The sequence below is a fragment of the Candida albicans genome, chromosome 3 (genome assembly GCF_000182965.3).
Source record: "Candida albicans SC5314 chromosome 3, complete sequence".
In the NCBI taxonomy this organism is placed as follows: domain Eukaryota; kingdom Fungi; phylum Ascomycota; class Pichiomycetes; order Serinales; family Debaryomycetaceae; genus Candida; species Candida albicans.
Window position 1 is genome coordinate 1492026 of NC_032091.1, and position 25628 is coordinate 1517653.

At 32.0% G+C, this 25628-nt stretch overlaps 11 protein-coding genes across 11 annotated transcripts; 7 read left to right on the forward strand and 4 right to left on the reverse strand. All coding sequences in view use genetic code 12, as the record gives it.

Moving 5' to 3' along the window:
- Nucleotides 1-32: 32 nt before the first annotated feature.
- On the forward strand, nt 33-929 carry CAALFM_C306530WA (uncharacterized protein; the record flags this gene model as incomplete). Its single annotated transcript, XM_711010.1, has 1 exon — nt 33-929. One exon carries the CDS (start codon nt 33-35, stop codon nt 927-929), a length of 897 nt encoding a protein of 298 aa, XP_716103.1.
- A 38-nt stretch (nt 930-967) lies between these two features.
- On the reverse strand, nt 968-1735 carry CAALFM_C306540CA (uncharacterized protein; the record flags this gene model as incomplete). Its single annotated transcript, XM_711011.1, has 1 exon — nt 968-1735. The coding sequence occupies one exon, from the start codon at nt 1733-1735 to the stop codon at nt 968-970; it is 768 nt and encodes a 255-aa protein (XP_716104.1).
- An 8-nt stretch (nt 1736-1743) lies between these two features.
- Nucleotides 1744-2769, reverse strand: CAALFM_C306550CA (TFIIH complex subunit; the record flags this gene model as incomplete). The annotated part of the gene is made up of 1 exon (XM_711012.1): nt 1744-2769. One exon carries the CDS (start codon nt 2767-2769, stop codon nt 1744-1746), a length of 1026 nt encoding a protein of 341 aa, XP_716105.1.
- A 1506-nt stretch (nt 2770-4275) lies between these two features.
- CAALFM_C306560WA (glucose-induced degradation complex subunit) lies at nt 4276-5763 on the forward strand (the record flags this gene model as incomplete). The annotated part of the gene is made up of 1 exon (XM_711013.1): nt 4276-5763. The coding sequence occupies one exon, from the start codon at nt 4276-4278 to the stop codon at nt 5761-5763; it is 1488 nt and encodes a 495-aa protein (XP_716106.1).
- A 607-nt stretch (nt 5764-6370) lies between these two features.
- Nucleotides 6371-7048, reverse strand: OPI3 (bifunctional phosphatidyl-N-methylethanolamine N-methyltransferase/phosphatidyl-N-dimethylethanolamine N-methyltransferase; the record flags this gene model as incomplete). Its single annotated transcript, XM_711014.1, has 1 exon — nt 6371-7048. The coding sequence occupies one exon, from the start codon at nt 7046-7048 to the stop codon at nt 6371-6373; it is 678 nt and encodes a 225-aa protein (XP_716107.1).
- Nucleotides 7049-9892: 2844 nt separating this feature from the next.
- On the forward strand, nt 9893-11518 carry JEN1 (Jen1p; the record flags this gene model as incomplete). Its single annotated transcript, XM_711015.1, has 1 exon — nt 9893-11518. The coding sequence occupies one exon, from the start codon at nt 9893-9895 to the stop codon at nt 11516-11518; it is 1626 nt and encodes a 541-aa protein (XP_716108.1).
- A 462-nt stretch (nt 11519-11980) lies between these two features.
- Nucleotides 11981-13315, forward strand: LYS9 (saccharopine dehydrogenase (NADP+, L-glutamate-forming); the record flags this gene model as incomplete). The annotated part of the gene is made up of 1 exon (XM_711016.1): nt 11981-13315. The coding sequence occupies one exon, from the start codon at nt 11981-11983 to the stop codon at nt 13313-13315; it is 1335 nt and encodes a 444-aa protein (XP_716109.1).
- Nucleotides 13316-13373: 58 nt separating this feature from the next.
- CAALFM_C306600CA (uncharacterized protein) lies at nt 13374-15095 on the reverse strand (the record flags this gene model as incomplete). Its single annotated transcript, XM_711017.1, has 1 exon — nt 13374-15095. The coding sequence occupies one exon, from the start codon at nt 15093-15095 to the stop codon at nt 13374-13376; it is 1722 nt and encodes a 573-aa protein (XP_716110.1).
- Nucleotides 15096-16161: 1066 nt separating this feature from the next.
- CAALFM_C306610WA (uncharacterized protein) lies at nt 16162-17253 on the forward strand (the record flags this gene model as incomplete). The annotated part of the gene is made up of 1 exon (XM_711018.1): nt 16162-17253. One exon carries the CDS (start codon nt 16162-16164, stop codon nt 17251-17253), a length of 1092 nt encoding a protein of 363 aa, XP_716111.1.
- A 1645-nt stretch (nt 17254-18898) lies between these two features.
- On the forward strand, nt 18899-22870 carry FUN31 (serine/threonine protein kinase; the record flags this gene model as incomplete). Its single annotated transcript, XM_711019.1, has 1 exon — nt 18899-22870. One exon carries the CDS (start codon nt 18899-18901, stop codon nt 22868-22870), a length of 3972 nt encoding a protein of 1323 aa, XP_716112.1.
- Nucleotides 22871-23304: 434 nt separating this feature from the next.
- On the forward strand, nt 23305-25515 carry CAALFM_C306630WA (uncharacterized protein; the record flags this gene model as incomplete). The annotated part of the gene is made up of 1 exon (XM_711020.2): nt 23305-25515. The coding sequence occupies one exon, from the start codon at nt 23305-23307 to the stop codon at nt 25513-25515; it is 2211 nt and encodes a 736-aa protein (XP_716113.2).
- Between the last annotated feature and the right edge of the window lie 113 nt (nt 25516-25628).

Below are 25628 nucleotides of genomic sequence, written 5' to 3' on the forward strand. Positions count from 1 at the left end.
AAATTCAACATAATTAAACAAATACTGCTTAAATGACAAGGAACTTGGACTCTTTCCGATATACAGGGAATGGGAATGATGAAAATAACAACAAACCACACAGAATAACCAAAATAATACCAAAAGCAAAAGCAAAACGGAGGGCCAATTCCAAACTACATTCTAATAACCAGAAATCGTCGGTAGATTTACCTGATTTACAGCCTTCATTGAATGATCACTTACAAGTTTTATTTGTGGGATTCAACCCAGGTACTGAATCTTCAATTCAACAACATCATTATGCACATCATTCGAATTTATTTTGGAAATTATTTAATCAGAGTCAATTACTACATAAAGTGATATCGAAAAATAAAAATAGCCCACACGAGCCAGTACCGGAAACACCAAATGAAGTTAACAAATCTGAAGATCAATTTTTGAATCATTTACTAGAAAATGGATGTAATGCTACTCATGATTTCAAACTAATTAAATATAATATCGGCTTCAGTGATTTAGTATTACGAAGCACAGCAAGAGCTGATCAATTGACAATGCACGAAAAATTAAATAATGTTCCTCGATTGTTGCTGGAATTTAAACTGTCTCACGTGGAAACCATCGTGATTGTGGGTAAAGGAATTTGGGAAATTATAATCAAATATTTTATGAATGAATTGAGTATTAGTAGTAAGAATTTCAAATTGGCTAGTGGTAACAGGAAAAGTGGTGATGGCGATGGTGGTGCTCCCCACAAAAATTTTAAATGGGGATTATTACAAAAGGGATCAGATTCGACTTATAATTTAATAATTGATTCTATTTACAAACATATTGATGAGTCAAGTAAAATATACATATTTCCCAATACTTCAGGACTTGTGGCGAGTTTATCATTTGATGAAAAATTGAAACTTTGGCAAGATATGGTTAATGATTTATAGTATTTTGTAATTATCTTTGCTTTTTTTTTTTTCTAGTTTTATTTCCAAACCTTATAGAATAATTGATCTAAATCTTTATAATAAGATTCAATATTTTTATCATTGACATTTTGACCTAATGAACCAAAATTTTTAATATAAAGTTGATCTAAATGATACCTTATAAATTGACATTGTTTTATATTATAACATTTGGAATAATACAATAATTTCAATCCGTCAATAGTCAAGTTTTTACATGATTTATAATTTTGCAACGCTTGATTTGGATTTGTAGTAACATTATTTTCAGAAGAATTAGGATTGGTATTAGTTGAATTAAATAGGCTTGACCAAAATTGAGATATTGAATGATTATTATTCAATTGAATCAAATAATTTTCAATTTCAGCACAATTTATTTGTGCCACTATTTGATGATTGTTTTGAATTTTATAATTTTCAAAATCCAAAAATTCTTGTTCATTAGTAAATTGTGGTGGTAATTGATTGAGTTTATCATTGACTATTCGAGAATATTTATCTAGTTCAAATTTGTTAGAATCTTGACGTATTTCTTGTTCTAAAACTTTTTGTAAATCACTTGGTAGATCATCAAGACTGTCATCTGTATTTGATGATTTAGTGAACGGCCACATCGATTCTATGAATGTTTTTAACGGATAAGAGTATACTTGAATGAGGTTTGGTTGAGCTGAGGTTTTTAAAACTATTTTTTTTTTTCCTACAACTTGTCTCCCACATTTTTTTCTTCGATTTAATTCTTTTCTATTTTTCAAACTAAATACATACATACATAAAAACATCAACTTCGTCAACTTCTTTCTAATATTCCTTCAAATAACCTACTTATTTCTAATTCAAATATGGTCAATATATTAGATGTAGCATCATTGTCATTATTGTTCTCTTGATTTTTTTTCAACCTCATACGAAGGCCATCAATCTTCGATATTATTGCAATTCTTAATCGAGTAACAATTGGTAATAAACGTGTCAATTCAGTAACATTCATTTTAATCAACTTAGTTTGTTGATTGCCATTATTCAATACAATGTTATACCCATCAATTAAAAAACTCAATTGTAAATCGATCTTCTGCCAGAATTTAAAAAAAATCACTAAATTTTGCATATTAATATGTAAATTATTATTTTTCGACCAAGTTTCATTGAAAAGTGTCTTATAGTTATTCACATAATCCTCTAAATCACCAAGAATCTTTATATAATATTCGATTTGTCCATACAAGACCAGTTTTTGTTGTATTGATACCCATATAACACTAATCACCGTAGACAATTCTTGTAATAATTGAATCAAAGAATAATTAATTTCCAGTTCGGTTTGTTGTTTAATGAATTTTCTTTGTATTTGCAATAATGTTTCATCGATATAATTGATTAATTTAGATTGTTGTGCTGACGTGATTTGTGACTGACCTAGATTAGTTAAAGTATTCTGGAACTCTTGTTTAAGCAATTGATAAGATTCATTAAAAGGTAATGTGATTTGGTGTAATTGGTTGATTTCCACATCTTCTAAATCAGAATCTGCATTTGTAGTAGCATCATTGATATTGTCATTAAATGCATTTCCTGTTTGTGGTTGTAGCGCAGGGTCATTGCTTGTCAAGTTCTCAGGTGGAATTTCATCAACAATATTGCTCTTTGCCTCCTCTATATCCATCTCTTCTTCTTCATATAGGTCGGGATTCAAATCGATATTGGAATCTGCTAGTAGAGTGTTTGTTGGTACACCATTAGTTAATTCCTCATTTGGAGCAGGGTGTATTGGCGTTGGTGGGGAAGATATGTCATTAGTATTATCAATATTCATGGCGTAATATTTAATTGTAATTGATAGGAGTAAAACCTTGATGTCAGCTATGAAACTTTCTTGGTGTTTTTGGACTTATTTTGCTAAGATTATGTAATTGAACAAAGAGAGAGAAAGAAACAACAGCCACTTAATTCATGGTCGTGCACAAATAATCAATTATTAGAATAATACACCAATTAGCTTTAATGGTTGCAATATCTGAAATAGCAACGTAGTACTACTTGTGGATAAGATAAAGGGGGTATTTATTTAAACAAGACAGGTAGACACCAACAAATAAGCTCTAAAAACCAAAATGTAACAAGAGTCGAAACTGAGACCAAAATCAATCACCACAACTAAACTTTAGTCTCTATTTAAGTTTTGGAAATACACTTTGTTCTAGTTAATCAAGGTCCAGGTATCATGGAAGAGGCCCAATTACCTGTCTAGATCAACTATAGTATTCTTAGTGTGATGCGATTCACAGAAACCGCAATCGGGAACTAGAGAACAATAAATTATGATTGCATCAAAGATGACCGGAAAAGCAATACTCATAATCCCGTTATATCCAGAACAAGCCGAACTAGTGAAAATACGAATAAACGACGAAGATTAACAGACAGTAGAAACTACTTGATTCAAGAACTAAACTGAGTCCGTCAAAAAGCAAGAAAGACGATTAGTTCTTTTTATTCCTCAATCGAAGACAGCAACCAGATAATGGAACCTTGCTTATCATTGAAACCAAATCGGAAATTGCAACAACAATATTAATATTGACACAATTTATAATTTAGGGTGGTACTCAAACAGACCACGTGACAGAGATGTGGATTTGCGCCTATATTCAATGAGTACCCAGTGCAAAAAAGAACTCAGAATCACCTGTTGTTGTTGCTTTTACGTTTCAGCAACAAACATCAAAATGAAACTTGGAACAGTTTAACGTGTATGTATAACATATTAGGTAATTCAGAGATGAATACTTGGAATAGGATTGCTGGGTAGCCACACCTATACCAAAAAGTGAAAAAAAGAAAAGAAAAGAAAAACTAAACTAAACTAAAACCAATGATTAACAGTATTGAAAATAAAAATAGAGACTGGGACTGTTAATTATTGGAAATGATTTTGAAGGAAAGAACGAGGAGGGGGGTGGGAAATGTTTTTGTCAAGTCATTCAGTTTTTTTTTTCTTTCTTTATCAATCAACATCATCATCATTTAAATTTCTTTTATTTTTCTGTAACTACTATTATTATTATTATCCTTCCTTCCTTCCTTCCTTCTATTAAATTTTATTATATTTTTTCTTTTGGGTCGTAACATTTTTTTTTTTCGTCTGATTAAATTCTGAAGTTTTTTTTTTGTATTCTGTCTTTTTCTTCTTTCTTCATCAACTTATTCATTCATCTATATATCCTTATTTATAAGAATAATTATATTCAATTAATACATTTAGAGGAGAGATCAATAGATAAAGAACAAAAGAAAGTATTCAAAACACGTTTTTTCAAATATGCCTGTCACAGAAATAGATAAAAAGAATCAGTCACTAGACCAACAATCTCAGTCACAATCACAATCACAGCCATCTTCATCCCAATCACTGCAACAACAGGAAGATTCACAACAACTACCCGATGCTGAGGATATAGAATCCACCAATAATCTTATTGATAGCTTAACTACCCAACAACAACAAGAACAATTATTCAACAAATTACAACAATTACATCAGCTGCGCAATCAAGATTTCGTGTCCGATGATGAAATTACACAATCACACATCACCGATAACTCCACCTATTATGGCCCGTTGCACGACAAATTTTTTTTCCACTCGCAATCGCAACCACAACACCACCAACATCACCACCAACGTTACCAAACACTTTCACAACAACAAAATAAGTTGTTACTGTCGGAAGACGGCTCAAATGGTATAGATAGTGAACAAAATACATTGTGTCCTGTAATCCATAACGGCAGCTCCACTTTCAATTTGGCGCCAGAAAATGCTGATCAAGAACACAAACACGATATAGAACTACAGTTACATTTGAAACAGCAACAGCAGCAACAAGAAAAAGAAGCAGAGGAGGAGAAACGTCGTCGACAACAACAGCAAGAAAGGGAATTATCATTAAACAATCAGGTGAGGAAAGGGTATTCTTTAGATTATTTTGATCAATTTAATAATGTGCATAATGGTATAAACAACTATCAAGCATCGGTTTTTGATAATAGATATTTACAACCTAATTCTCTGTTCATTGGTGAACAACAATCTGGTAAAGCAAGCTTCCATATTAAAGTTGAGTTCAAAACAGTTGATTTGTTTAATTCGATGATTACTGGGTTTTTGCAAATAAATGGCTTGACTGATAAAGATTCTGAAATTACTACATATTTCAAAGGGGAAATTATAAACAATCCATTGAATCATTTTATATTGAGAAATAATAACATTGAAGGTGACTCTGACGTTGGTGTGAATAGTTTTGAAAATCCTTCCATACAAAAATATTCATTCGTGACAGAAAATAAACAATGGGGGTCATTTGCTAAAAATGATTATGAACATTGGAAAAAATTGACCCAATCAACTACATTTTTATCTGATGAAGAATTGATAAAACGATTAGAAAAAGTACAACGAGGAGAACAAGATGATCAATATATTTATATGAGATGGAAAGAAGAATTTTTATTGCCTGATTCAAGAATTAAACAAATAACAGGGGCTTCATTTGAAGGTTTCTATTATATTGTTTTGAACATTGGTGGTGGTGGTAATAATAACAATGGCCGTTTTGGTAAAGGTAGATCCTTGTCCACTTCTTCATCAGCATCTTCATCCTCCTCTTCTTCGTCATTGTGTGATGGATTGTTACCTGGTGGTATAAGTGGGTTATATTATCATAAATCGTCAGAAAAATTCCAATCATTGTCACTTCGTCATGTTGATGATAAAGTAGATGTTGGAACTTTTGATTTTGTTTAGAGTAATTATACAATACCCGTTTTTTTTTTCATTGCATAGAAAGAATGCTGATTCTTTCAATCTGTTTTTCATTTTAATTCACAGATTATTTTCCCATTTATATTTTATTTTTTTATTTTTTCAATTGATTTGATTTGGTTTGGTTTTCTGTACATTTTTTTTATTCTAAATGATGATTCTATTTTATGATAGAGTTCATTTCATTTACATTTTTACTTATTATTATATAAGGTTATTTGCTTTTTTATTTCATTTTGATTCATTACTTTTGCAGGGATGATAAAATCAAGAGCATTATATATTTATATACATTGACTATTATTAACTAAATAAAGTTTATAATTTAATTTAAATTCAGTTTTGCATATCCAGATATTCTTTGAATTTATTTTTGTAATTAAAATGTTGAATTTATATATAAGCAACTATTTACCAGAGTTGATATAATAGAAAATTGTCAAGGAACTCAATAAAAAAATTGAATCCCCCCTTGAATGTTATACGTATGTACATGTTGAAGTAAATAATGATAAAAAAATAAAAACTCTAATCAAAAATTAAGGGCAGCTCATGGAAAGCTACCCCGAATCAATACCACAAGATTGTTTTAATCTAATTTATCTATTCTATTAGCATAAATTTTAGCAGTAAAAGGTTCTTCAAACAATAATGCGATTTTATACATAACAAACACATAAATTGCAACGGCAATCCCTGCTGGTTTCCCATACCATAATGCTGTTGCCAAAAAACATAAACTACTACCATTATACATTGGGTTATCATTAATATTGAATGGGAATCCCGTGACACGGTGATCCATCAAAATACCAAAATAATCACCCAAATAAGTACCAGTCACACCCAAGGCATACATTGAAGAAATAACAAGAACATTACCAAAGGCAAACAATGCAATGGCTAATGATTTAATTATAATAGAATCAATTAATGGTTGATAAGTAGGTTGAGTTTCTAATGCTTGATAATAAACATGATCACGATAAATTCCTAATGAAAAAATTGTGATTGCTAATACATAACAACCCAATTTAGCTGAATTAAAACAAATTTTGGTTAAAAAATGGGTTTTGTATTCTAATCGAGCAACAATATTCCAAAAAATTGGATTGAAAGAAATACAAATAATGGAATAAATCAATTGATTTTGAATGATATCATTTCCAAATAATTTTCCTTTTAAATCAATGTATTGTGGGAAATTTTGTGCCAAGTATATTAAATCACTTGGTAATGTTGACAATTCTTGAGCAATTGATGACATGACAGGAGTAATGAATGTATAAGTATCTATTATTCAATTGATTGAAGAAAGAGAAAACAAGGTTTAACAGAACAAAAAGAAAGAAACGAAAAAAAAAAGAGAAGTATATTTGAGTTGAGGTTGGAAAAAAAAAGGTTAAGATTATCGAATTGATCTCAACAGTATTCGTAACTTAATAATATGCTCAACATTTTTCAGTCAATTTTGGTCTACGCTAACTCGAAGCTTATAACAATCGTCTGAGTTATACATTTGTATGATTTAACTAACTAAGATTGTTTGGAAATCTGGAGTATTTTGATTCACAAAACAAGTTTTAGTTTTTAGCATGTGAAAAATCAACTGAAGATTTTCCCAACGATTTTTGATTTAGTCACGTGATAACAGCCAAACTCATTTTGTATTGATTTTCATCATTCATAGTTGTAGTTGTTGCTATTCTTAGTTAACCAACTGATGTAGAGTTCAATTAGAAAAAAAGGAGACCATACAAAGAAGGGTTTATGTTTCAATTGTAGATGTTTAACCAACTCAGATCGACTGGTTGTACTTCATTTTATATTTAAAGTCTCATGAGACTGGTATGGAAACTGTCATATTGGTCAGAGTTCCCAATTGTCTGAACTCACTTTTAATGGAGATATTTAGAATCAATTTAAAATTGAACTATTTGGTTTTCTTTGTTGGTTAAAATGTGCAACTCTATCTGGACGAGCATTAATACACTTCATTCTGTATTCTCGTTAATGCCTTGCAAAAATAAACTAATCCATCAGCTATCAAATGTCATTGCAATACGGCCCAATTTTTGACATCTATGCTGTGTGTGTTTAGTTGATTAATAATTAGTAAATAGACTTTAATTTAGCTTTTACCCTATTCAAATATTGAATCAATTATAAGGGGATCTCGTAAATTGACTTTTGACTAATACTAACAACATTTGTTTTCTGTTGAGCTGGTAACTAAAATTTGTAGTCCAACTGACTTTCCACTTTTCAGATTTGAAAATCACAGGTTACACCAGTAAGTTAAGGCTTGCCGTATTTTAAGCAGGTTATGTTGAATCGATTTGGAAGTAAGGTAATGTGAAGCACACAGGTGGAGATTCAGATAAAACTCAGTGTCTATTTGCTAATGCAGTTACGATCAACAAAGTGACTCAAATTTTGAGCCCCTCCCCCCCGCCCTAAATATTTTGTACTACTCATAGATTAAGAACACTGACTAGTTTTTATTTTTAGTCTCATTACTTGCTCTTCTAGGGGAGTCCCCACATTGGCAAAACGAACCTAAAAGTCCGGGCTGTCTAAACTTAATCATCTGATCAGTTATGAGTTCAAATCAGTGTCAAACGTTCACACCAAGAAATTCGAGCTAATTCTTGCCATGTTTTCTGAATTCTTACGGCTATAATTGGAGATAACGAGTAACGCCGTAACGTTTGGAATAGAAAAATAAGTTGACCTTTGAAAGCTTAAAAAGACATTGACATAATCTAGAATTAGGTTGATAATTGTACAAACTATGTAAACTTATAACCTTATTTTGAAACCGTCATTTAATAAAACATTCTGATTTGAATGATTTTGAAAAAGGTATATACATTACAGTAGAAAATGGGCAAATTATAATGGAGACAGATGTCCCACTTGCTAAATAACCAGCATGGTCTGTTCGGAGGTTATGTTCCACCACCACACCAGGGCTCTATTTCACTATCTTGTAAGCATATTCACTATTGTAAAAAATGCCGTTTGCCTGAGAAAATACTTTTTGCCCCCACCATTCCCCACTTTTTATTGACATTCTCCGGGTATCCCATTGGATGATTCAATCAATCAACTTTAGTCTAAATGGGGAAAAATATTTTTCCATTTTAGTGAACATGGTAGTGTGTCAAATATTAATTAATCCTTGCTAGAAGGTTTATTAGTTATTTACCACCACAATAATCGCGGTTTTGTGGTCTCCTTCGGTGTTCTCCTCCCCCCCACAAAGCTCTATAATTATGCACAGCGGAATTGTAATTTTTAGCAACAAAATAATAATTACTCTTACTTCTTGTTAGTTGAACAATTTCTTGGTTACTGATTGCTCAATATTACCGCAAATATCTTTTCACAACCACCAAGAAGTAAGACAAGACAATCAACTGTTTCGCTTGGAGCAACATTAGTACTCTGCGTTTGTAGATAACAATACTCCAACACCAAGAAATGTTTTATCTTTCCCCTCATTCTTGGTTCCCATTATCAGTTGTCTTTCTAACAAGATTAAACAGAGAAACAACAAATACATCAACTCTATTTTGTTAGTTTTTAATAACATTGAATTCGGTGAAAAGGAGTGTTTTTGCAAATGTATTGCCCCTAGTTTCACCCACAAGAACACCATATCCATCTTGGTGCTTTCTTATCTTTGTACTACGTAAACTTATTACAATGTTCCTTTCGTATCCTCCTTCCATATCTATTTCTAGTACTCTTCCCCACAAACTATTTAGCAAATTCTTTTCATGCAATAATGCATATGTTTCAGTCGTTCTGATAATCTTTTTTTTAGTATTCTTCAGTTTTGTGTTGACCGTATTTATTGAACAAAGTAACAGTTTCTTAAAGTTTATGCCTGTTTACCAATCCCAATACAATAGCCACCACTACCATCAATGAGGGGGGGAGATATTGGCTTAGTTTTGACAATAGAACTTTCATTGCATTAAAAGTATATAAATAACTTAGCTTTCCATATCTGTTTGCTTGATCGTATTTTCCTTCTTAATATTCTTCAATACTTTTTATAAATATTAAGATAAACTCCATATCACACCTACACACACACAATATGGAGGAAAAAGCAAGAGCTGATCATATTTCAATTACTAATTCTAATGAATTAAACTATGATGATTATAGCAACTCCTATAAAAATCAACCAGAATTAGACGATGAATTATTTAATGAAAAACCAGACCTTTCATTATCTTCAATCTCTAGATATTTTGCCACTAGATTAACCACATTATTAGATTTACCATTATATCATACCCATAAAAAATGGTATGAAGTGATCAATCCTATACCAGGATTAAAATCAATGAGTAAATCTGATTGGAATTTTTATTGTTTAGGGTTTTTTGCTTGGGCATTAGATGCTATGGATTTTTTTTGTGTTTCGGTGGCTGCACCAGAGATTGCCAATACATTAAATATTAGTGTTACTGATGTTACTTGGGGTGTTACATTAGTGTTGATGTTAAGATCTGTTGGAGCAGTTATATTTGGTATTGCATCAGATTATTTTGGTCGTAAATGGACGTATATTTCTATTGTTACTTTATTTGTTGTTGTTGAAGTTGGTACTGGGTTTGTTCAAACTTATCAACAATTTTTAGGGGTAAGAGCAATATTTGGAATATTGATGGGGGCAATGTACCCCATTGCCATGGTTACAGCATTAGAAGGTCAACCAATTGCCGCAAGATCAGTGTTGCTGGGATTGTTTTTACCAGGGTATTGTTTTGGATATATTATGGCTATGGTTTGGTATCGAGCATTTGCTGGCACTTATAAAGAAGGTGAAGGTTGGAGATCTTTAATTTGGTTTTCTGGTGGGTTATCATTGATTTTAATTGTTTGGAGATTGTTTACTCCTGAATCTCCAGATTATATTAAAATGAAAATTAAAAAGGAAAAATTCAATCAACAACAAAGACTTAAAGAACAAGAACAAAATGGTGGTGTCGCCGTCAAGGAGAAAAAATTTTGGCAAAAAATCGATAAATCAATTCTTGTTACTTTCAAAACCGAATGGTTGATTTTCTCATATTTGGTATTACTTTATGCTGGTTGGAATTTCACTACCCATGGATCTCAAGATTTGTATGTAACTATGATTACAAAACAATACCATGTGGGGCTTGATAAGAAAACTGTTATCATTGTTGTATCCAATATTGGTGGTATTATTGGTGGTATTATCATGGGTCAAGCATCAGAGTTATTGGGTCGTCGATTAACCGTTGTGATTAGTATTGTTTGCGCCGGTGCATTCTTATATCCATCATTTTTCAACCCAGACAGAAACTGGCCTGCTTATATCTTTTTAAATGCATTTGTATTTGGATCATTTAGTGTTGGTCCAGCATATCTTTTAGAATTGGTTAATTCTACTCATAGAACTTTATTGTCCGGTGTTGCTTATCAATTGGGTAATTTAGTGAGTTCAGCTAGTGCCACCATTGAAGCAAAAATCGGGGAAAGATTCCCACTTAAAGACCAACCAGGAATGTTTGATTATGGTAAAGTCATGTGTATTTTTTGTGGGGCAATTTTCGCTTATATGATCTTTATTATTTTCTTAGGACCAGAAAGGTTCCATAGAGATTTGCAAATTCATGACACAGACGAAATCGAAGAGTTACAACAAGATAGCTCTAGTAATAACGAGAGTGTTAAAGAAAGAGTTTAATACCATAAAATTATATAAATATATAAACAATAAGCTCTAATTCAATGATGACATGAATAAACGGATTATTTATATTTAGGTGAAATAAAGTGTTCCTGATAGTTCAATTTCTTTTAAGCCGCATATGCTATTCACATTGGGTAATATAACCGTCACTATTAGTACAGTAAAAATTTGTTTTTTGCAGTCGTGTATTTATGGTAGATAATGAGTTGACTCATTTTCTTTCAAGGCTTTTCAAATATTATCGCTTAAGTTACCCGATTAGGGAAGTGATAAGATTGCCGCATGAAAAAAAATAATAATTCGTTCCGTTTGTGGACCTACCCCTTCCACCAACTCTCTCCAATTTTCACTTTCAATAAATCAAACCCCCAAAAAAAAAATTTCACTTGTTCTACTCTTTCTTCTCTTTTTCTTTTTTCTTTCTTATAACCAATTCAATTCAATCAAATACTAAAAATGGTTAAGAAAGTTCTTTTGTTAGGATCTGGTTTTGTTGCTAAACCAACCGTTGATATTTTATCTGAACAACCAGACATTGAAGTCACTGTTGCTTGCAGAACCTTATCTAAAGCTAAAGAATTAGCTGGTGATAAAGCACAGGCCATTTCTCTTGATGTCACTGATGCTGCTCAATTAGATGAACAAGTAGCTAAACATGATTTGGTCATTTCATTAATTCCATACACTTTCCATGTCAATGTGGTTAAATCAGCTATTAAGAACAAAAAGAATGTTGTCACAACTTCGTATATTAACCCTCAATTGAAAGCATTGGAAAAAGAAATTGAAGAAGCTGGTATCACTGTTATGAACGAAATTGGTTTAGATCCAGGTATTGATCATTTGTATGCTGTTAAAACTATTGAAGAAGTTCATAAAGCTGGCGGTAAAATCGTATCATTCTTATCATATTGTGGTGGATTACCAGCCCCAGAAAATTCCGATAATCCATTAGGTTATAAATTTTCTTGGAGTTCAAGAGGGGTTTTATTAGCTTTAAGAAACCAAGCCAAATATTGGCTCGATGGTAAAGTCATTGATATTTCTAGTGAAGATTTGATGGCTAGTGCTAAACCATATTTCATTTATCCAGGTTATGCTTTGGTTTGTTATCCAAACAGAGATTCTACTACTTATAAAGAATTGTACAATATTCCAGAAGCTCAAACCGTTATTAGAGGTACTTTGAGATTCCAAGGTTTCCCAGAATTCATTAAAGTGTTTGTTGACCTTGGATTTTTGAAAGATGAACCAATGGAAATTTTCTCTAAACCAGGTCCATGGAACAAAGCTTTAGCTGAATTGGTTGGAGCTAAATCAAGCTCTGAACAAGATATAATTGATAAAATTAACCAATTGACTAAATTCAAATCTCCAGAAGACCAAGAAAGGATTTTGGCTGGTTTCAGATGGTTAGGATTATTTTCTGAAAATCAAATTACTCCAAGAGGTAATCCATTAGATACTTTATGTGCCACTTTGGAAGAATTGATGCAATATGAAAAAGGTGAACGTGATTTAGTCATTTTACAACATAAATTCGGTATTGAATGGGCTAATGGTACCAAAGAAACTAGAACTTCTACTTTGGTCGATTATGGTGATCCAAATGGTTATTCTTCAATGGCTAAATTGGTTGGTGTTCCTTGTGCTGTTGCCACTAAACAAATCTTGAGTGGTGAATTATCCAAAAAAGGTTTGTTGGCTCCAATGAGTTCCGACATTAACGATTCTATTATGAAAGAATTGAAAGATAAATACGATATTTATTTGGTTGAAAAAACTATTTAAATAGAAGTTTATGTGTATATAAAAAATAAATAAATAAAAGAACCCATTTTGATCGTGCTCACTCATAATCTTCATCATCTGATTCGTAACCATAAGAATATTCTTGACTTATATTATTCAAATCTTCCAACAATTCTTCTTTATCTTCAATGATATCTAGATATTCACGATGTTGATTTCTAATATTTGACACTAGTTTTATATATGGTTTCAAGTAAGATTTCAATCCATCATTAACATTAAACTCAGTCGATATATTAATAGCATTTGACGATGACTTTAAAATATCAACAGGGAAAGTTTCCACTTGAAATATATTGTCAATATAAGGGTTTAGATAGTTGTTAATAATCCCATTTTGTTCTTGCTCTTTGTCTTTCATCATTTTTTCATTTTGTGAAGTTGAAGAAGATATTCTATTTTGAACAAAATTATGATAGGCATCATTACCAGTATTAGTACTTGCATTCTTTGATATTCCTAAGTTTATTTCTCTTTGAGTAGCACTTGTGTCAGAGCTTTTCCCAAGATTGCTAAGGTCTTTCAAATTAACTATGTCCTTCAAGTTAAATTGATTTAAATCTGAACCAAATAATTGATTTTGTTTGTCACCATTACCACTTTTCTCTTGTTTTATTTTAATTTGATTAATTATTTTTTGATTAGGATTGAGTTTCACGATATCATTTTGTAAATGAGTCATGCTGATTTGATTCTTGAGTTGATTATTCAATCCCCATATCGAATTAATAAATGTAGCATATAAACTAGATTGGTGCCAATTTGAACCTGAATTATATTTATCGGTCAACATGGAGTAATTATTGTGCCAACTTTCATCTTTTGAATTATTTAAATTCATTGGGAAAATCAAGCTCAGTTGTTTAGTCAATTCAATCAATGTTTTAATAAACGATAATTTTGTTCTGATTGACTGTGTCTTTTCTGATAGTTTTGTACTGTTCATTATTCCATAAATCCATAAATTTTGTTTGTCACTACTTGTATTGTTGAAAAATTCATCAATCAAATCTATTAGCATCTCACTAGTAAACCCTCCCCATGCATCATTAAGATTGGTTAACAATTGTAATCCTTGTAATCTATCAGTTTTTTCTAAAAAATATCGGAAATTCTCTATCGATTTATTATTATCATTATCGTCATAACCATAACCACCATTTCCATTGTTACATGCCTTAAATTCCTCTTGTCCAATATTGAACGAGTCGTATTTCAAACTATTAAAATTATAATGATATCCCGACTCATGGTTATTTTCATTGTGAACAAAATTATTGACTGTGGTTAATGATTTGGGATTATATATTAGTTTATTGTAATCAGTCCAATATTTGGTATTGTTAACATTTAATGACGAGCCATCAGTAACCCCCTGATCCAATTTCTGTTGATATTCATTTTTTTCAACCCTTGATTTTTTCAAGTTATACCCCGATTCTAAAGAACTGCCTGCTCCTGTTTCTGCTCCCGCAGGTGCCGTTGTGTTTGTCGATAATAGTGAAAAGTTCAAATCAACAGGTAATGTTTCATGATACTCATATTTATTCAATGCCCCTAATCCATTTCTTAAATCATAAATTAATGCTCTTGGTGAATAACTAACTGATGTAGATTTGAATCTAGTTAGAAATACTTGTAAATCATGATTGGGTTTTGAAGATGGTGTATAAGATATCAACGATTCTTGGGTGTTATACAAGTGAGTGACTGTATTATTACAAATCAGTCCATACGATAATGTGATTATCTCACTCATTATTTACCTGTCTATAAGAATATATTCCCTATTTAAATTTCAATTTCCGTGAATATGAAATTGTTCGGTTGATGGAAGGTAAGCTTTGAGAAGAGAAAGGATGCTCATAGTATTTGATTTGACAGGCATTTTTTTTGTCACTGATTGTACGACAAGACTCAATCAATAAGAGTTGTCTACATGTGGTTAATAATCAGTTGTGTACAGCCATTTACAACCAATCAATAATGTGCACATTACCAAAAGCAGTATATTGTAAGGTCCATTTTGATTAGCTACAAGTAACAACGAAATTGGGTAATGACATCTCCGTACTGCATTAATTTCAGTATTTTTTGGTCATTTCTTCAACTGTAAAACCATTCAAGATATTTCAAAACAAAATACTTTCACTTACATTTGATATACAACGCATTTTAGCAAATAATCCAACAATCATCACAGTATTAAACCATCCCTTGACCATATAAGTCCGTTCTTGAAAATATGGTTAGTTTTATGGGATCAATAATGTGTTGCAAAAAAAAATAAAAAATTGACAAGCCGGCACGTGATGCCATTTTTCAGACGTGAGCATTAGTTAAGTGGAATAAAGCACAGAAGTTAACCAAAGATCAGAGCACTTACTTGATTACTTTAGCTACACCAATGATTATCAAGATGATAACCATAAAATTAATTAAAGTTGGAGTAAAAGTACTTGATCGTATAATAATAATTGAACGCGTGTCTTAAACTGGAAGGTTAAGTTTATATTTTGGGGGGCAAAATAGGACAAATTGTCTTAAATGAGGCATTTTTTCTTTTGGTGCAATTGACACGTCTTTTTTTTTCAAAAGTTCTTTCCTAAAACATTTCGTGCACTTTTTTATTTCCAATCTTTTTATATTCTCCCACTTTCAATATTGATTTTAAAAAATCCCACACAGGAAACAACCAAATTAATTAGAACAGCCAACAACAGCTACGCCACCAAGAGATAAGAACAGAAAAGGAAATCCTTAAAAAACATTTATAGCGCTTAACATTTTGATTTTTTTGACACTAAAACAACCTTATCAATACAATGCCAGAGACTGAAGTTATAAACAATTCTACCACAAATAACCTTGATGAAAACAACGCCAGCTCAAGTATAACTCCAGAAAATAAAATTACAAATCCAACGGACTCTTCAATAATTGAGGATTCTAATAATAATAACAACAACAACACAAGTAAATTATCATTACCATCGCCTTCGATTTCTTCAATTTCCTCTCTTGACAGTAACAATTCCACGGAAAAACTTATAAACAGTCTAGCCAATAGCAGTTTAAATGAAACCAAGACCAACGAAAAAGTCAGTGAAGATTCAACTAACAAGTCAACATTGATTATCACACAATTAGATCCTGAAACATTAAGTGAATCCGAGAAGAGACAGTTACAAAGACAAAACAGAATACCCCAGTCATTTCACTCCAAAACCAAGTTTTATGATGAGTTATCACAAGCTTCAGTGGATGTGGTGCCAACCACTACACAAGAATCAGTTGCAGTATCCGTGCAACGACCACCAGAACAAAAACCAATAGATGGGTCAGAACCAGGAACAACAGAGAGTAATACCTTCATAGCATTACCAAAGAAAATCAAAAAATTCACTGTGCGTAAAATATCGAACCCCGAAGCAATAACTTCTCCAACTTCATCACCTAATCCAAGCAAAGAGCCACTAAGACAACCAAAGTTTTCACCAACAAATACGAAATTTAATGTTACTCCTCATGTATCTCCTATAGTTTCCTACCTGGAGAATAAATCCCAAGGTCAATCACAATCAAGGAAAAGTAGTGTTAATAGTAATGGTGATAGCCAAAAACATAAACACCAACAAGAATTGCATAAGTTGCGAAAAATTGAAGAGAAATACGATCAATATGAACTTCGAATTGAAAAAATTGATAAGGAAATTGCTTATTTGAAAAAATTACTACCACCTTATAATGTTCAAATTGATTATAATACTAGAGTTAAAATCAATAAAGCAATTGAAAAATTGAGTATGAAAAAAGATGAAATTGACAAGAAAAAATATGATTTGGGGATTACGATAAGTCGATTATGGAGAAATTTGGGAGATGGGAAAGAAATCTGGGTTCGGAAATTTGATTAAATTATTTATTTGAAATATTTGTGTATGTACTATGTGTTTATATGTCTGTAAGAAGTAAAGTCATGAACTTATATTGTTTTATATTCCTGTTTGGCGTAGGAGGTCTGGAAAGTACTGATAGATTTTAAACCCTTCAACATGTAATCACGCTACCAATATAATTTAAAGTAACCTTGGACCATTACAGACAAGAGTGATTTGTTGAAATGTTGTGCGGAACACCATTTTGAAAAGCACAACAACCACAAAAATGAATAATACAATTTGTGTTGTTATTTGTGGAATGTTAACAATAGTTGAAAAAATGTTGAATGGTCAAGATCTTATTGTCTCTGGTTTTTTTGGAAACTATTTTTTGTGCATTTGTTTGTGTTGGCAACTCCGAAAATCTACGCGTAGCAAACCTGGACGCAGGTCACGCGCGCCACCTACATGTTTTTGGACTAGACCATCCCGTCCAACTACAGCAATTTCGTAAGTAATGAAAAGATGATCAAAGCCAATATATTAGTCAGCTATACTATACATACAATATTTTGTTTATCTAGAATTGAAATATACCAATCCAGAATGAACTCATGTGAAGTGATTAATCTCTTCCTTTTTTTGGGTATTCTTTGTTGTTGCATATGCTTACAACGAATGTGCCACTTTCTTATTGATTACATTGTTATCAATACACATGTTCTACCAACAAGTTACCAACTACGATCTTGCATATAAAAAACTATAACTTGTGAAACTAGAACAAAATTAAACTTAAGGTTTTGTAATGAGATTAAAAGATAGGGAGGAAGAGAATGGTTCATAATATGTGTCATTACAATATATGATAGATTGCTCCTTTATTCAAACTAACTACTTGAATCTAGTATTGAATAATTCAAACTTAAAGAGCTATCGCTAACTAAAAAGAAATAGACAAAATCTAAGAAATAAACTTATTTGGGGGATGATGATACATTTATTGTTTTCTTTTTTTTTTCAACAATTGAATTCATAACAGAGTTTATTAATTATTAAAGTATTCCTCCCTTTTTGGTGATATTACGTAGTTGTTGCTTTATTGTTTCAATTTCTTTTTACTTTATTATAGATTTTTCAAATTTTGCAAAATTTCTTATTCAACAAAGGTTAAGTGAAAAAGAAAACTCAATATTTCGTGACACACTTTCACCCACATCCTTTCACCCTCACCACCCACTGGTACCACCACTGCTGCACTAATCCCACTAACTCAGCACTAATTTTTTCTCCTCCTCCCCCCATCCAATTTTGTGTTCTCAGCCTTTCTCTCGCAACACACACTGAGACACTCACTCAAACACTCACTCACATACACACAGAACAGACCTCCTTGTTTTTTTTTTTTCTTGTTCTTCAATTCTATAATCACAATAATCAATTAATTTTTTTTTTATCAAGCAATTTTTCTTTTCTTCTCTTTCTTCTGCTTTTGATTCTGCTTTTTCTTTTTTATATTCAATTACAACCAACTTCAAATTCCAATTATATATATATATCTACATATATCTGTTTGTTTATCAATTTTGTTTTTATTGTTGTTAGATTTTTGCTTACAGGAGTCTTTTTTTTCTATTAATTTCATTTTTTTTAAAGACAATATTATCTATCAACATATCTTATGACTTCAAACCGGCCGCCACCACCATCACTCCTGTTTTTCATAGAAGACAATCCCACTGCACAACAACCACAGGAACACCATCAGCAATCCCTTTTAAATCCTAATGCATCTGCAAATCGTCCACCAATAAAATGTACTACTACTAATTCTAGATTTAATCTGCAATCACAATTGCGATATGAGTCAAATGCCCGGCCAAATCGTTCTTCTCCCTTGTTTACGTCATCCCCCACTTTTGCCAACTATAATAATAAACCTCCTACCCCCAGTGCCAATGGCGATGACAATGGTAATAGCGATATTGAGGATATATTAAAGTTTCCTATAGAGTCATCCCATGCATATTCATATGCTCATTTATCACCAAACTCTTTAGCATTGAGATTAAATGTGTTGAAGCGATCTTTGGAAATTCTAAAGGACCGTCCTGAATTATTCAAGTCATTGACAACTACTAATAGTGCAACCAATAGCCCTGTTCAGTCTAGTGCTCCACCTACTGCTACTAGCATAAACATCTCAATTGATGAAGCATCCCCACTTTTCCGATCAGCTTCACATCCAGTTGAAATCGATACTAATATGTCAACTGAGGATTTATCACTACAACCTCCACCATTAAGAAAGACATTATACATGCAGACCAATCATAGTTCTGATTATATACATGACGTTTCAGGTGCATCTTCGTTGTCTGCTAATGAACACAAGAACTATAAATTGCGTTCTAATGCCTCGTCAGCTGCATTAGCTGCATTGTTTAGACCTACTATGAAAAGATCAGATAGTTTGCCATTAAATAACAATACTAGTATTCCAGTTACAGGACGCAGAGTTTCCACACCTCCATTAGTACGCGAATTACCAACGTCGCGGAAAACCTCTTCAAGCAAAAATAAAAATGATGATTTTAAAGACATTATAGATTTATTAGAGAACGATTTGAGTGCATTATTAGACAATTCAGAGGTAGCAACCACATTACATGATTTATCATTGTCTACACCTGATAATTTGGACGATACAAACTCTAATCATGATATACTAAAGCATAAATTGTTGCATGCATTGGCTATGCCATTTATAGAGAATTCAGTTCAACCAACTTCACTCTTGGAATTTGATGGAACAAGCGATCCATCTTTAAACTCCTCGCATGTGCGTCCTTCAACCACAGCATTAAACCTACTAAATAACAATTATGATGAGCCACCTGCAAAAAACAGATTTAACAACAACAACAATAATAATTTTAAAAACAGTGCTGCTAGTCGACCATTCCATTCTTTGTTGACTACTAAGCATGCACTTCCTCAGTCTGTGTTTACAGTGGATAAAGATTTACCATTTTCAGTCAAAGCAGCAAATGATTTAGCATGTTTAATGTTTGGTGTCCTGAAAAACACTATCAAAGCCTTAACTTTAATGGATTTAATTGCTCCACAGTTTCGAGATTTTGTTTTGAAAAGAATCACGGGTGTACAAATCATGGAAAACAAGAAAAATAGAGATAGAATTTTGTTTGCTGGTGAAATTGTTGCCATTGTTAGACCCGGTGACCAAAACTATTCATGGACCTCACTATGGGCTAAACGTAAAGGAAATTTGATTATATGTATGTTTGACCAAATCCCTTGTGATGCATTTGACGTTGTGATACTGAGTGAAAAAGATGTTATCGATTACAAAATCGATTCTATCAATGAAATCGCTGGAAGTTTAATTGAAGATTATGGAATTCAAAATCTCAGCAGTTTGAATAGCTTGAGTTATTCTTTAAATAAGGAATTACTTGAGTTCCATCACAACAACGAAGCGGAACAAGATGCAATTGATGAAACTGACCAAACAAATCATACCAATAACACCAATCGCGACAGTTTTGATATTGACGAGTATTATGATGAAGATATTGAATTGATTAATCAAACCAGATACTATACATTGCAATTGGAAGATGAAAATAATGTTCCATGTGCAATAACTTCAACTCCATTAGAACTGGACCAAGAAAAACACGAGATTAAGTTGAAAATTCACACCATGCCGTACATTGCTGGTATTTTTGTTATTGATAGTAATGAATACAAGATACTATCATGTAACAATGCCATTGCTAGAAACTTATTTGGCAAATCATTTGACGAATTAGAAAACCATAGTATAGATGAATTGATACCAAATTTCACCAAAATATTACATGCTGGTATTGAAGCCACTTCAAATTATGCATATCAATTGTCTCCAGGGTTGGTTTTACCAGAACATTTTTTCAGAAAATACGATGCATTTATTAAAAAGCAACAAAATCCTGAGAATGACCAAGAATCTAAGGAAACGATATTTTTTAATTCAAAAGGTATTGAGGCTGTTCATCGTGATGGGAAAGTGGTTTACATTGATGTGCAAGTTAGAGTTTCAACGAACAATACGTTAGTGGTCTGGGTTACATATTCCAGAACTAACAAGAACCGAACCAATATTTCTGAGGAATTGGACAAATTGAGCTCTGCATCAACGTCTTCTTCGATTTCTTTGGCTTCTAGTAATAAATCGGCAGTTTCCTTATCTTCAATTTCAAAACCTCGAACTTATTCAAGTGGCCTACAACTTAGTGATTTAAAACAGCAACAACAACCACAGCATCTGCCGCTGCTGCTGCTGCAATTTCTTACCAAACCTTCACAGCAACAATCGGCAAATCTGTTACAAAATATTGGTGGCCATGAACGGAAACTAACTACAACATCTACTGTTCCATCGCAAATGAAATTGTTTAATAATGAAAAAGAAAATGATTTATTAGAATTCTCACCTCGTGAGATTACACGAGCCCTGAGTACAAGAAAACCAAAGAAAGAAACTTCATTGGGAATTCCCTTGACTAGATTGGACAGTTATATATATGACAAGAATGGCAGAGAGCAACAAAATCTACAAAGGAAAGAAGAAAAGAAACCAGCAAAAGATCTTCAAAATCCATCATCGGAGCCAACATTATCATCTCCATTGGCTTTGTCTAGTCAAGCCGATGATAGTGTGAAAACAGATTTCAACATAGTTTTAAAGTATACCCAGGAAGAAATATTAGAGTTAGAGAATGAGTCATTAGAACAAATTAAATGTCAATCGTCTCATTGGCCCAAAGATGTGGGGACTCAAAGACGAACCAAAAAATTTTCTGAGTTTAAAGTTCTTAAAGATATGGGGGAAGGTGCTTATGGGAAAGTGGTATTAGCTCAACATAAACAAGATCCACTTTACAAAATTATTATTAAATGTATCAACAAGGAAAGGATTTTAGTTGATACTTGGGTACGTGATCGGAAATTAGGGACAATACCTAGTGAAATTCAAATTATGGCTTATTTGAACAGTGAACCTCATCCAAATATTATGCGAATTATTGATTTTTTTGAAGATTCCAAATATTATTATTTAGAAACACCTATTTTTGGTGATCCTCCAGCTATTGATTTGTTTGACTTTATTGAAATCAAAAAAGATTTGAGTGAAGTTGAATCCAAATTTATTTTTAAACAAATTGTTTCATCAATTTATCATTTACACAAAAATGGAATTGTTCATCGAGATATTAAAGATGAGAACATCATTGTTGATGAAAAGGGTGTAATCAAATTAATTGATTTTGGGTCAGCAGGATATGTTAAACAAGGTCCATTTGATGTATTTGTTGGAACAATTGATTATGCTTCACCTGAGGTTTTAGGTGGAGAAAAATACGAGGGAAAACCTCAAGATATTTGGGCATTGGGAATTTTGTTATACACAATGTTATATAAAGAAAACCCATTTTATAATGTTGATGAAATTATGGAAGGGGATCTAAGAATTCCCTATGTTATTAGCGAAACAAGTTTAACTTTGATTAAGAAAATCTTGGTTCGTGATGTGGATGAAAGACCCACAATTACTGATATTATGGAGGATGAATGGTTACAGATCTAATTGAGAAATCATTTTCCTTACGAATGTTAACGTGAAAAAATATTGATATGTACATTTTTGCCTTTTCCATTTTGATGGAGTTATTTATATAAGAAGTTTTATTTTTTGTTACTATTGTTGAAGTTAGTTACGTATTACTAGATTAGTGTATAGATATTTATGAGAGTTGTAATAATAAAATGAAATGATTAATGAAAGATATGAAAATGGTTTCTTGTAGTTACTTACCAATAAATTTTGATGCTCATTGTTTTTTGTCCATTTGGTAGCAGTATTCTATGAGACGCGTTTCAATATTGTAGAGGTAAATTTTGTGGATTCAGAGTGTTGTTAAAAAAAAAAATAGAAAAATATGAAACTCACCTATAGATTTGACAACTGGAGTTTTATATTACAACAAACAACATTACTATAAGTTATAACAGAGGAGTTAAATGAATCATGATCAAATTTTACAAACTATATCCAAAAATAATACTGATTTCCCTATAATTGAAAGCACAACCTTGGCTGAAATTGCGGCAGATCTAGATACAAACGCCAATGAAGCAATCGATGGTTCCCACAGCGTTACCAAGAGTCACGATAATGAAATTCTAGTTAAAAATCATCTTAATTCATCAGTAATACACAGAATAAAAATTAATAGTCTAAAGAGCATTAATGGTAGTAAACTATATGGCAATAACAAGAATATTAACAATTCAGCAACTAATATCGCGCCAGAGAGTTTCATGCTGATAAATATTCTATATCCCATTAGTACAATGTCAATTTTAGCATTAATTTCGAATTCCAATGATAGCAGCAATTTGGACTGTTTTCAAAATATAAATTACTTTTGTAATGAAACAATTAATTTACGTCAGTGTCACTTGATTGAATTGGAATGTGAATTACAAGCTAAGGGAACATCAGCCGATGAAATACCTGAGAGGACCAACGAAAATATACCTTCTTCTGACAGCCAAAAACATTTTGGAGTTATTTTCCCGCTACCTAATCATATTTATGGATTCTTCAAACTTGAAAATGTCGAAATAACATCAATACAGGTTTTATTGGGAAATGAAAATATAAGACATGACATTGAGAATAATTGGTTAGATATTATGTCAAGTAATGATCTAATTAGTCGATGTGAAAACCTACATCTTGATAGTGAGAACATCAACACAGGAAAGAGGAAAGAGAGTCTAAGTTCGGACATTGAGTTTTCTATGAAACCGCCAGCTCAAATACCAAGGCTGTCATCATTTATGAGTTCATCATCTTTATCATCTTCACTTACAATCAAAGATGACGAATCTAAAAATACAACTTTAAGTAATGATTATCAGATGGAGAAGAAAATACCAAGTGAAGAAGAAGAAGGGAAAGATCAGGTGTTACCACAAGTGATAATAGAGAATCCAATTGATTTTTTAACAACCAGATATTATTCGACATTGTATTCACTAAATAACCCATTAAGTTATTTTCCTAAAACTGCATTACCAAGATTTAAGAATCTTATTTCTACTTTTAAAAGCAACTTAGATATAGAGGAGAACAGCAAGTACAATGATGAACATACCAATTCCAGCTCTAGCAACATTATAGAAGGTTTGAGGGAGTTCTGGTTAAATGTCGATGCTTTTGATCGACGTCATAATCAAAGGTATGGCGTATTTGGTGATGTTAATGATGGAAGTGATACTGATATGAATAACCAAGTAAATGATGAATTGAGTAACATTGAATTGATTGAACAACAAAAGTTCAAGTCAAACCATGGTTTTGATCTAAATCAACCAACCACTTTATCTGAACACCAAGAAAACTCAGAGACTATGGATATCGATAACAAGGGAAATGAGAATGGAAACCAGATACACGGCATTACTATGGAGAAATTATCACAATTAATTCTTGATTTAAAGATTCGAGAAGCCCAATTACAAATTTTAATAATATTTGAGCTACTAAACTTGATGCACGTAGAAGAGCAAGAATTTTTGACTAAAAATAAGAACATTCAACTTGATAAAGAAGCCCAAAAATCAAAGAACCAAAGTTTAGTACGTCGTAAACGTCGGAAGAATAAAAAGAAACAACCAAATTCAGAAAAAGATATACTGAGTCCAGCCATTATCCAAAGTGTCGAGACCGAAAAGCAATTTCAGCTTTTTATGTCTTTAACTACTTATATTGACAGGTTGAGTTTGTGGGATACATTATCAGTCAAAAGTGGCGGTGCTGGAATGTATGGGTTTATTGGATATGTATTAGTACCTTACTTCCACAAAAAATTACCCAAACTAGTTGAATTTGTTGTCGAGAGTATGAAAAGTCTGAATATGAAATTAGTCAGTTTAAAGAGAAAGAAAAGTGATCAAGTTGACACCGAAGAACATGAACAAGTGGATACGGAAATCGAACATGGCACAACACCCCAAGAATCTGATACACCTAAACACCAAGATGAAACACTCAAAATGAAACCAAGATCCAAATACAGAAAAGTATTACTCGATAAGAACCCTCCTAAACTATCCAAGTCTACAAGTATAGTTGACTCTGATGATTTCAAACCATTAATTTCTTTAAAAAAATCCAAATCAAATCTTTCCGCAAAMMTTTATCCAAACGTGAAGTTGATTTAAACCTCAAACAAAGCAGCAAAGCAGATTTTTCAAGTATTAGTACGGCATCACTGTCGTTTWTATTTKGGAACAAGAGCAAAGAAATCATTGTCGGCTTCCACTGTTACGACGTC